This window comes from Myotis nattereri, assembly GCF_964212035.1.
Source record: "Myotis nattereri genome assembly, chromosome: 15".
In the NCBI taxonomy this organism is placed as follows: domain Eukaryota; kingdom Metazoa; phylum Chordata; class Mammalia; order Chiroptera; family Vespertilionidae; genus Myotis; species Myotis nattereri.
Genome location: NC_138090.1, coordinates 23,951,651 through 23,963,734, shown reverse-complemented (window position 1 = coordinate 23,963,734; position 12,084 = coordinate 23,951,651). Strand labels below are relative to the sequence as shown.

General features: G+C 57.3%; 1 protein-coding gene across 1 annotated transcript in view; it reads right to left on the bottom strand.

Moving 5' to 3' along the window:
- Nucleotides 1–336: 336 nt before the first annotated feature.
- Nucleotides 337–12,084, bottom strand: part of CMIP (c-Maf inducing protein) — a gene marked incomplete at its 5' end in the record, with an annotated part of 231,566 nt that continues 219,818 nt past the window's right edge. Inside the window, 7 exons of the mRNA XM_081108403.1 lie at nt 337–2,047; nt 4,509–4,579; nt 5,896–6,001; nt 7,453–7,599; nt 8,664–8,711; nt 9,466–9,606; nt 11,093–11,209. Of these exons, the coding sequence (XP_080964529.1) occupies nt 1,994–2,047; nt 4,509–4,579; nt 5,896–6,001; nt 7,453–7,599; nt 8,664–8,711; nt 9,466–9,606; nt 11,093–11,209 (684 nt within the window). The 3' untranslated portion in view covers nt 337–1,993. The remainder of the gene's footprint in view (nt 2,048–4,508; nt 4,580–5,895; nt 6,002–7,452; nt 7,600–8,663; nt 8,712–9,465; nt 9,607–11,092; nt 11,210–12,084) is intronic.

Sequence of the window (12,084 nt, the reverse complement as noted above, 5' to 3'; positions counted from 1 at the left end):
CTGCTCAGCATCCCCCGGTGCCCAGGACGCCCCACAGCTGGCAGCAGTGTTGAGGAGGAGGAGCCCTGGACACCCAGGCAGGCGACTGGACTCACTGTGAGCCCCGACTCCCGCCTGGGTCGTGCCCGTCCCCCCCGCAAGACCCTCGGGAAGCCACACAGAAAGGCCAGAGGTCAATGAGTCACTTACAGTTTATTTTTGCCTGAAAGTATTTCACATCTCTGAACACAGCTACGTGACAGTAGTATAACCATCAGGAAAAGCAACAGTGCGGAGGGAAAAGGTGGCATGTCTCAGTTCTTTTTTTTTTTTTCCTTTTAAAATTTTTTTTTTGTTGCTTCTGCTTCTTCCTGCACCAGAGTGCTATAAAGTATGGGGCTGTGGGGAGAGAATAAAACCAAACAACGGAAAACAACAACAAAACAGAACACAAAACAGAACACTCACACGCACACGAAATAAAACCTGGCACGTAAAATGAATTAAGACTGAAACCCAATTTCTTTTTTTTCCTTTTTTAAAAAAATGAGGGTGTAGTCGGGGGGTAATAAAGTCTACCTAGCAAAGTATAAAACGACAAAAGCATGGTTTCCATTGAATAAGATTAAATATATATAAAACAATTACATTGACTGGGGGTTAGGTCTGGAGGTGCCGGAGGGGGCGTTTTTGTGCTAAAACAACAGAAAAGGGGGCTTTGGGGAGAGGGGACCCCAAGTAAACCGTAGAGGGGCTGTTCTGTACAGTGAGGGCTGGTTAAGAAAAAGCCGCCTGTTTATAAAAGAAAGGAGGTTGGCTGTCCGGGCGGGTGGAACAGGGTCTGTGCAGTGGTCACATTCACGGGGGCTGGGCAGTCAGGCTGGTGGAGGCGACGTCTCGCTCTCCTCCCGAGACCATGCAGGGAGGCGCATGCACGAGGAGACCACGGGCACGGGAGGGAGGGAGGCCACAGGTCGCAGAGTCTCAGTCAGGGCCGGGACAGGGAGGGGGAGGGTGGGGCAGCTCCTCCCGGGGGGTGGGGGGACGGCAGGTTAGCACCCCCCTCCAAATGTGTAAAAGGGGCCGAGAGAAAGCCAGGGCCTTGGAGGAGCAAGACCACAAAGTGGGGACCCCACGTTTCCTCCCCCAGCCTGACCCCCACCCCGTGAGGAAGTTGGAGACATCTGGGAAACGCACAGGGGTGGGTGGGCAGACAGACAGACAGACAGATGAGGAGAGAGCATTAGCATACAGAATCCATTACTACAAAGCAATTAATTTTCCAAGAAGGTTCTTTTTTTTGTTTGTTTGTTTCCTTTAAAAAAATAACAATAACACTACCACTACCCTGACAGCCAACTGGTTTATACAGGACTGCACGCCAGGGCGGGTGGGCGGCGGCAGGTGGGCGGGCGGGTCAGAGACTTCATAAATAAGAGGCAGGTCCCAGACCTGCAGTTTGTCAACGTTTCTTAAATAGGCGCATTATTTAAATCTTATGTACAACGAGAACCACTTTGCATAGCGATGGTGAGGACACAGGAAGGGGTGGTGGGACTGGGCCCTCCGGTCCCAGTGGCAGGTGAGTTCTCCGCGGGACCTCTGAGGAGAAGCCTCCTTCTCGGCCTGGAGGCCCATTGGATACGTGATGGTGGCATCAGAGTTCACTTTTCCCACACGGCATTAAACACAAAGGCAAAGAAAATCCACAAAGGCCCCCCCTCCCCGTCCCAATCCCTCCCCCCCCACGCCCGCCCCGGCCCGCTGATGCTCCTCTGGTTGCTACAAAGTCCGTTTAGATCAGGTCAAGGTTCCAATTATGAAGCTAAGAGAATTAGGTGGGGGCTGGGCGTGCTCATGACCTTCCCCTCCCCCTCCCCCAGCGCCCTCTGCCCCCAGAAAGACCCCCATCTATCACGCAGCCAGGAGGCTGGGTGGGACCCAGGCCTGGCGCTCTACAGCTATTAGTCAAGAGTTGTGTGTTGCGGCCGCAGGCTCCTTCCTGCGTGGAGCTTCACCAGGCCTCCGTGTAGCGGACGTCCACCTCCTTCAGGTTGGGGAGCTTGGCCTGCAGAGGAGCAAGAAGGATCCGGTCTCTTCCAGAACCTGGCCCTGCCCTCCCCACCTGGCCGCTTCCTGGAGGTCAGAGTGGGGTGACTTCAGAGAGAGCTGAGCAGGTGGGGTGTCCCTGGCCCCAGAGGGGCTGGATCCCCTGCTGGCCACCCGACCTTGGACAGCCCCCTCCCGAACTTCCCGGAGCCTCAGCTTCCTCATCTGTGGAGGGATCTGAACCCAGTACCAGGCTCACGGGACGATGCCAGGGACCAAATACGTAATGCATGAGGCCCAGAGCGCCGTCCCCCAGTGCCCTGTGCTCTCCGGAAGGTGTGTCTCGCTTTATCACTGCTCACAGCCTCGTCCCTTTGAGAAACCGGCGGGCGAATGAAGCGAGGCTACCTACGCTGCTGGTCCAGGGGCCTGGTGGATGGTCCCCACCTGCTGTTCCTCGGGCAGCTCCCTCTCTCCATCCCTGCCCCCTGGACGCTGCCTCTCGTCCTCCTTTAGGAACAGCTGGCTCCTTCCTGACAAGCCTGCCGACCCGCCTCCTGCCTTTACTTCCCCTTCCCAGCTCTCCTGGGCACCGGCCAGGGAGCCCTTCTATCACACGGACACCTCCTCACGGCTCCTCTCCTATGCTCAACGGCCCTCAATGGCTCCCAATGCAGAGGCCGCACACTGGGGCCTGCAGTCACAGGACAGCACTGTAAACAACACTTAAGCCGACCTTTCAATATTAGCGGACTGCTCAGGACAAACTAGGTTTCCAGGTTTTCTTGAGAAATGGGGAGATCTGGAGGCACTGGGTTGTGCACTTTGTGGCCCCCCGAGTCCCTGAAACGTGAAGGCCGGGAGGCACGGCCGGTGTCATCCGGCTGGCACCAGGTGTCTCCCATGGCTTACTACAGCCCCTGCCACTCGGTCTGGGAGACCCTAAAACAGCGCAGGTCTGAGGGCCCTGGAGTTGGCATTCCTGACAAGTGCCCGAGTGAGGCTGACGGTACTGAGGTCTGAATCCTGTGGTTGGGACCCAGGCTGGCTCCGTCCTGGCCCACCCTGCACCCGCTCCCGTCCCTGCGTGCCCCTCAGGACCCTGTGGACGGCCCTCTCTTCCGGCCGGCCTGGCAAACTCGCTTCTCAAGACTCCCTTTTGTGAAAGTTCTTGTGCCCCAGTGAGTGGAGCTGCCTGTCCCCTCCCTGCTGCCCCCAAGCCCTGTTCTGTCTGTTAGCTGTGCTTCTCCTGCCACTCTCAGTGCCCCCATCCCCAGCACGGGTCTGGCACACAGTAGGTACACCAACTGGAGGCGTAGCAGTGATCAAGCCTGGCTGCAGGTCTGGCTGAGCAGGAGGTGGGAGATGACCGGGGAGGCCCTGCTGAAGGGGGCCTCAGCCAAGAGCTGCTGGAGGACCTGTCCCAGCAGCCTCCTGCCAGTGCCCTGGCTCTTGGAGGCCCTGCCTGCTCCTTCTGGGGCAGCTGGTACCGAGCCCAGAATTACGGGGTGGCAGGAGGCTGCTGAAGGCCCAGTGCCTCCCACTCCCTACTCCCAAACAAAATCCCACTACTCCGATTCTTTTCCTTTCCTCAGTTTCATCTCCCCAATCTGGCTGCCCCAGCTCTTACTGTGTTTGTGTGGCTGCACCAGCCTGTGACTGTTCTCCCTGCTCTGCTCTTGCTCATACTCCCTCTCAAAAATATCTTATTTTCCACGTAGCAGCCAGAACAAGCTTTAGGCAGCTCACGGCCCTGTCAGAGCCCCTGAAGCTATCTCCTGCACTGGATAGGATCCAGAGTCCTCCCATGACCGACGTGGGCTTACTCCGTCTGTCCCGGTCTGTTCTCTTTCTCACTTTCTAGTCACGTTTGCTACAAAGTCAGCTCCTGTGACCCTTCCGCCGTAGGACCTTCACACGAGGCTTCCTCTTGCCCCCGCAGCCCTGGCGTCTCCCCTCTGGGGTCTCAGCTCAAGGACTGTCCCCACCATCCCATGCCACACCGGCCCTCCCTGTTTCCACTCCACCCGTTCCCCGCTGGCCTGCTCTTTTACCAGTTCTTTCCATCGGCCATTCTTTTCTTTCCTGGTTTATCGGCTGGGGTCACACCCTTTTTCCTCCATGAGGGCAAAGCACCACTATCTAGACCAGTGGTTCTCAACCTTCCTAATGCCGCGACCCTTTAATACAGTTCCTCATGTTGTGGTGACCCCCAACCATAAAATTATTTTCGTTGCTACTTCATAACTGCAATTTTGCTACTGTTATGAATCGTAATGTAAATATCTGATATGCAGGATGTATTTTCATTGTTACAAATTGAACATAATTAAAGCATAGTGATTAATCACAAAAACAATATGTAATTGTATATGTGTTTTCTGATGGTCTTAGGCGACCCAAAGGGGTCGCGACCCACAGGTTGAGAACCGCTGATCTAGATGCTGGCCAGAGGGAGGAGGATGGAAGGAAGGAATTACCTTCAGATCTTCATAGGTGTCGGCCGAGAGCTTGGTGCTGTTCATGTTTAAACTGCAGAGACTCTTCATGGCTGTACAAGAAGAGACACACAGACAGTCATTAGGTCAGCGAGACCCCACAGGGCCAGCTGCAGGTAGGACGGTCAAGCTGGGGGACTGACTGCAGATGCCAAGGTCCCCACTTAGGAGACAGGAGGGAGCACAGCTGGGGGCTGCGTGGGACAGAACGCCCGTTTCGGGCACGTGCTGGTCTGAATTAGGCCCATGTTCTCTCCCTGCCCTCTGAGCTGCCATCCCTTCTGGTCCCTCGTCTTGTCCTTCCACTGCCTGGACCAGAGCTCGAGTTATTTCGCCCCAGACAAGCCCCGATGGAATGGGGCTGGCTCTCCCCCAAGGGAACCCCAGAAGCTGACTCAAGCCCTTGTTTCTCCAGAGCAGCCCTCAGACTTCGGTTTGCGTCACGAGGTACACAGGGAGCCGCGAAAGACCTGAATGTCCTGTCAACTCCCAGAGATGTGAGGCAGGGGCCAGGCCCCATCAACACTGATATCCAGCAATAATGCCATTTTCAGAGAAGTGGCTCCAAATCTCCTCCTCTCCGCCTTCCATTTACCCTGCCACCTGCCCCACCCCCTCCTAAGCACCCCGACAACAACCTTGTAGAAGTCATGGCCACTGTCCAGCACGCCTCCCTCTTGGCCAACTCCTACATATGTCTTTCCCACCCAGATCCAATCACCTCCCAGGGAAGCCTTCCTTGGTCCCTCCCTTCTGAGGCACGGGGCCTCTCACCTACACCAATGGGACAGAAATGGGAAATGCAGGTCCCTAAGCTCAGCATCCCCCAGGATCTTCATTCAGTAGATGAGGGCTGGGCTCAGAAACTGCCATTTCGAGGTTCCTTGAGTGAGTATTGTGTGGCTCTTCATATGAGGGCAGCGCTTCTCAGACTTCACTATGCCAGGACTCTCCCGGGCATGCAGTTTCTGAGCCAGCAGGGCTGGGGCGGGGCCCAAGAATCTGCCTTTCTAACCAGCTCCCAGGTGATGACTCAGGTGGACTGGGGAGCACAGGAGCAATGCCCTGGAGCATTTTCCTTGAACATGCCCCCCCACCCCCTGGGGCTATGACAGCATCAGGAGGGTAAAGGCTGGGCCTTACTCATTTTCACTTTTTCCTCTAAAATTGAAGTTCATGAGGGCAGGGGTATTTTCCCCATTTTGTTCCTAGAACCTAAAATGGTGCCTGGCACATAGTAGGTGCTCAATAAATGCTTGTGCCACACAGCACAGTGTGTGGTGTCAAGTGGAACGAATGAATGAATGAATGAATGAAGGAAGGAAGGAAAGGGGGCCCTCACCCACCCCGGCAGCCCCTCAGTACTCACAGCTGAGGGCCAACAGGCCAGCATCGGTGACAGGCGTCTCGCACAGGTTCAGCACCTGGAGCATGGTGAGGTGTTCCGACAGGAGGCGTAGGCCGGCGTCTCCAAACTGTGGGGCACAGAACCTCTCAGCCCTGGAGACCAACTCTGGCCCCCCAAGGCAGCCCAGGATATGACCCCAGGGCTGGGGCAGCTGTGGAGGGAGGGAATAGGGACAGAGCCCAGCTCTGAGGCCCACAGCCCTCCCAGCCTCAGGGTCTGGGTTGTTCTCACTTTTCTCCACAGACTCGAACGCCTCTCCTGATCTTGCTTCCAATCCAGCTTTTGCTGGTGGGACATGGGCCTGGCAAGGGCCCTCCCTGAAAATCGGTTTGGCTATCTGTCAATGGGGGGCTGTGAGTAGGAGGTTTGCTGGCCTTTTCCTGGGCAGGACAGGGGATGGGCTGAGGAGTGGAATGTTGGGCCCGGAAGGCAAACTGATGGGTACGCCGACTGTCATTCTGTACAATGTGGTGATGGCGGGGCTGACAGGTCAGAGGTGTGGAATGGTGACCACTTGTGCTGATCCACGCTAAGTGTTTAACAGGGCAATTGATCCTGAGCACCGGCAGCAGGCGTCATTGTGCCGTGGCCATTATTACAAGGAAAAGGCCCACAGCTACCCACGGGCACAGGAGACCCTGCCTCTCAGCTCTGCCTGGCATGCCCTTAGCCTGGACCTCAGCGACTCCAATTGTGAAATGGGCCACTAGGCTTCATGAGGTCCTACACCTCCTCTGCCTCTGGAAAGTGGCTGCTGAGCCAGGGAGGGGGTATGGTAATCCAGTGACTGGGCCATGGGCTCTGGGCAGAAAGGCCAGACATGGAGGAGAGTACAGGGTATGGAGGGGGGTGTAGGGGCAAGGAACAGAGAGGCAGGGTGCAGGGCACATGGAGAAGGCAGGGTGCAGGTGCAGGCGCAGGGCACAGGGTGCATGGAGGAGAACACAGGGTGCAGGGTGCAGGGTGCAGGGAGAACACAGGGTGCATGAAGGAGAACACAGGGTGCAGGGTGCATGGAGGAGAACACGGGGTGCAGGGTGCATAGAGAACATGGGTTACAAGGTACAGGGTGCATGGAGGAGAACACAGGGCACAGGGAGCATGGAGGAGAATGCAGGGCGCAGGTGTAGGGTGCATGGAGGAGAACGCAGGGCGCAGGTGTAGGGTGTAGGGTGCATGGAGGAGAACGCAGAGCGCGGGTGTAGGGTGCATGGAGGAGAACGCAGGGCGCAGGTGTAGGGTGTAGGGTGCATGGAGGAGAATGCAGAGCGCGGGTGTAGGGTGCATGGAGGAGAACGCAGGGCGCAGGTGTAGGGTGTAGGGTGCATGGAGGAGAATGCAGGGCGCAGGTGTAGGGTGTAGGGTGCATGGAGGAGAACGCAGGGCGCAGGTGTAGGGTGTAGGGAGCATGGAGGAGAACGCAGGGCGCAGGTGTAGGGTGTAGGGTGCATGGAGGAGAACGCAGGGCACAGGGTGCATGGAGGGGAACCCGGCGCAGGCACAGGTGGGCGTGTGTACCTGAGTGGACCACAGGTTCAGCTGCTTGAGAGAAGGCAGTTTGATGAGGTGCTCAGCGCAGGCACTGGTGACATTGGTGAAGGCCAAGCTGAGGTTCTCCAGGTTTCCGAAGGAGCCAGAGCTCAGCAACCGAGCCAAGTCTGCGTCCTGCACACAGATGGGCAGGTGGGGTCTCAGGGGCGGCCGGGAGCTCCCTGCGGCCCTAAGCCATCCACCTCCTCCTCCAGCTCCTTCCCCCTGCTCCACAGAGAGCGGTTTCTGGGGGCAGCGAATCCCCGGGAGCGGAGGTGAGGGCATGGCCTGGCGGCTGGGAGTGTCAGGGAGGGAGAGCTGTCTCTGCGGGTGGCAGCTGCCAGAGGGAGGAAAGAGCCTTCAGTGCGGTGACTCACACCTGAGTCAGCAACTGGGGTGTTCCAAGGCCAAGTCCTCCCCACGGGCGTGCATGTGGGCAAAGACACCCCTTCCCTTCCCAGGCAGCAGCCCATGCCCACTTGGCACGTGCTAACATGAAGGCCCCCTCTCAACTCTCAGGACTGTGGAGGTGGACAAATATCGGAGGCCCAGAGTGTGAGGTTGTTGAGACTCACACCCATTCTCCCTTCCATGTTAGCGATAGAATTCCTGAGTTTTAGCTGCCACCTGGCTGTCCTGAATTAAAGCTCATTTTTTCAGCTGCTGGGGCCATGTGCTAAACCCGGACCATGATATACAAGTTGTTGTGTCAAGTGGAACTTCTATGAAGGGTCATGTTTATCTTTGCCTCTTCCTTCTTCCTGCTGCCGGAATGCAGACAAGATGGTTGGAGCTGGAGCAGCCTTTTTTGGACCATGAGGAAGAAGCCATGTGCTAAGAATGGTGGGGCATCGGGATATAAGAAACTAAGATCCCTTGCAAAATGGGGATAGTACGAGGACCAACCTAAGTGGATTGTTGTGAGGAGGAAAGAACTTAACACAGTATCTGGTATAAAAATGCTCAATGTATATTAGCTATTACCATTATTATTGTAATAACTGGTAACATGATAACAATAAGTGATCATCTTTTTCATAATGTTTGGTTTCCCCCTAAAAAAGCTGGCTGTTCAAGTCCTATGGTCCTGGTTCACCTCCCCCCATCACCTCCAACAGACACCACCTGCCCTCCTAGCAGGGAGGACCCGCCCGCCTCTCCCCTCCACCCGGCCCGCAGAGAGGACAAAACCAACTCACTGTGGACTTGGATGGCAGTGTTAGCCGGGTGGGCCCGCCTTTCCTTTGCTGCAACAGAAACCACGCTGATTATGACCCATTCTTTCCCGAGTTTCCTCCCTGCATCCCGCCTCTCTTTACACTCAAGGCACCTATTTCTTCATTGTAGAAGCAGCATGATGGTTGTGATCCCAGGGGCAGACCCGAGACAAGGTTTGAGCAAAGGCCATTTATTCAAGAGGTGCTCCCAGAGTCAGGGAGTAGGGAAGAGCCCATAAAGGCCCCTAATGGAAGGTGCTGCTATCAACCCAGCTGCCCAGGGGACCTCTGGGAAGTGGTAGAGGAGCCACGCCCCAGAGGCACCCCTCCTGAGCAGTGAGAGAAGGCCTTTGCATACCCTCTCCCACCAGTCACTGGCTGAGGGCTGCTCCAGGGGACAGAGGCGTGAACGCCCCGCCACTTCTGCTCTGCAAGCATGTGGACAGAGAGCTGTTTGGCCAAGAGATGTGCTGGCATTTGAAAGTCAAGGCCCAGGAACTGAAATGGGAGGTGGAGTTGGGGTGGGGGGGCGGTGAGCAGTGACTGCCATGTATGGCTCTACGGATGAGACAGAAGGTCGTCGGGCCAGGACCTGAATACGCTGTGTGATTTTGGGCACTGGCTTGACCTCTCTGATGATCTGGAGAGTGGTGGGTGCTAATCATGATCTCTTTGGATCTAGAGGGGGATTTGATGAGACAGAGGTCCCCACAGGTGCAGAGGTCCCTGGGCTCTGCCCCGCTGCACCCCGCACTCTTGCTGGCCGGCCTAGCCGTGGGCTCACCAGCTCCTTCAGCTCCCGCTGCCGGTCGCACAGCTGCTCGTACATGCGCTTCCCCACACCAGTACTCTCCAGGGTTGAGATGATCTGCAGCTGGGTGTCATTGTTGTCGATGATGTTGTACTCCAGCATCAAGCACAGGATCTGCCGAGAGATGGGGAGCACGTTACCACCGGCTGCAACTCTGGACGGGCCCCCCCTGAAGGGGCAGAGGCAAGCAGCGAATCCCAACAGCCCCACACGCCCTGAAAAGGGGGGGGTCTCTCAATAAGCTCAATACACCCCTTCTACCCTAAAGGTCTTATTTTGAAAATCAGCAGCCCACTCTCCCTCTGTGACACTGCAGATCGCCTGCCCCAGCTTCCCCTTGTATAATGGGAGTGTTGGTGTATGCCCAGCCGAGCGCACAGCAAGCCAGCTTTTAGTAAATGCACACGAAATGATGCACACCGGGCCCAAGGACAGGACACCTCTTTCTATCCCTGGTTCCTGCCCCCGTGCTGAGCACACAGCAGGTGCTCAGACACGCTCCCGGAGCTGGAGCCTGGGACCTGTGCCTCTGGCAGCCGCACATGCACTTTCCCTCCCAGGCCCTCTGCTGGACCCACAGGCTGACAGTCTTGCCTCTGAGATCCCCTTTCCCTTCTCACTCGCCCGGGAGAGCCAGCCCGGTCCTCACGCCACTGCTCCTGCTCTCTCCTCTCCCCCTGCCCCAGACAAGGCACTCAGCTCCAACCTCCTCACCAGGACCCGTGGGCACCAGGCTCTTCACGCATGTCTGCCCGCATCCCGAGCCTCTTGCCCTGGACTCACTATGTTCTAGGGCCTGGCCTCCCCTCTGCTCCCACCAAGCCTCCTGCTGTGGGCCTTGGTGGGTTTGGCCCCACAGCCTGGAAGGCTCTGCTCCTGCCTCTTGCTAACGCCTCTTTGGTCCTCAAGCCTCACCATCCCTCCCACTTGCATGGGATGCTCTTCCTGCTGGGTGAAGTCTAACCCCGTCCTCTCGACTGCAGTCCCGCCTTGGGGATTGACTTCCAGCGGGTGTGAGTGGCTGTGATGCCGCCTGACTTCTGAGGCCGAGCTGGGAAGCGGTATGGCTCTGGCTGGCCTCTCTCCGTGCAGTGGCTCTGGGGACTTTGGGGGAGGCCGTGGAGCAGGGAGGTGACATGGGGGCTGGGACCGGTGTGTGCTCCTTGGTGAGTGGGAGCCCTCCCACCCCAGGCTGCTGCGTGGAGAAAGGCCGGGAGCTCGGCCGGTGGAATCCTCTCAGGCCAGAAGCCTTGGAGGTGAGCCAGCCCCCCACCTGACTGTGACCCCATGAGAGACGCAGAGTGAGAACTGGCCAGCTGAGTCCAGTCACCCCAAGCTCCGCGAGCAATAGAAAGGCAAGTATTGTCCGAGCCCCATTTGGGCTGGTCTGTTACGCAGCAACAGACAAACGGAGCAGACACCCTGAGCCTTTGGACCGTGCCCACCACAGGTGAAAGGAAGGAACTGGCGACAAAGCCCTTTTGCTTGCTGAGCTCCGAAGGCTGGGGCTGCACCTGCCAGGTCAGCCGCTGTGTCCCCAGCTCCTGTAATAGCTGTGCTTAGGGCCCCATCAACAAGGACAGGCACCGGGATGGCTCACCTCCACCATGGTCTGGTTGCCCCTCAGCGCCAGGAGCATGCAGGGTCCCAGCTTGTTTTCCGCCAGGGAGAGCAGGAATTTTTTGGTCTTGTAACAGGAGCCCATGAGGATGTGCACCTGTGAGGAGAGACGGCCAGGTGAAGGGGCTGTGGCCTGTGGTGCCTGCTTCCGTGTGTGGAAAGTTTGTGAACCAAGAAGACACTGATCAGACCACGTCCTGTCTGGACAGAGAGATCCGACATGATCACCAGCCCCCCAGGGGCATTCAAAAGACCCCTCCCCGACACATGCTCCCACATGGGTGAACCTCGAGGATACACAGGACAATCCTAGGATTCCTCCCCCAGGAGGGGCCCAGAGCAGTCAGAGAAAGAAAGTGGAAGGCGGGGCCAGGACTGGATGGGGCAGCAGCCCAGGGGGAAGATGAAGGTTCTGGAGATGGATGGTGGTGCTAACTGCAGAACAGTGTGAATTCCTTAATGCCCCTGAACTGTGCTCTTAAACATGGTCAAACAGTCAACTTCACATCATGTATCCTCTGCTGACGTTCGGCCCTCTGTGTCAGCACTGGTGAACCTGGCAGAAGCCCCCGGCAGCCCTCGCTCAGGGTGCCCGGCCTCACGGGACAGGGGATGGTACGGAGCCCCGCCTCCCCTTCCTAAGCCCGCTGTGAGCTCCGAGGGTATTGTGTGTGATCACCTGCTCCAGAAATCCAATAGGCAAATTCTGCTCCATCCTGGGTTAGAGGTGGAGCAGCCAGTAAGGAAACTGTGGTTCTTTCTGGTTCCTGGAGACGGGGCCCAGGGGCAGGGGACCCAAGCGACAGGGCTGGGCCCCAACACCTCGTTTGCTCTCCCTGACTTCACACCAATAGCCAGTGCCCATCAGGGTGGGAAACGGTGGCCTAATCAAGGGGACAACCTTCTTCGCGTGCGTATCTGTGGAAATGACGCCTTGCCATCCCAGGGGCTGCCTGCTTCCTTCCTTCCCAA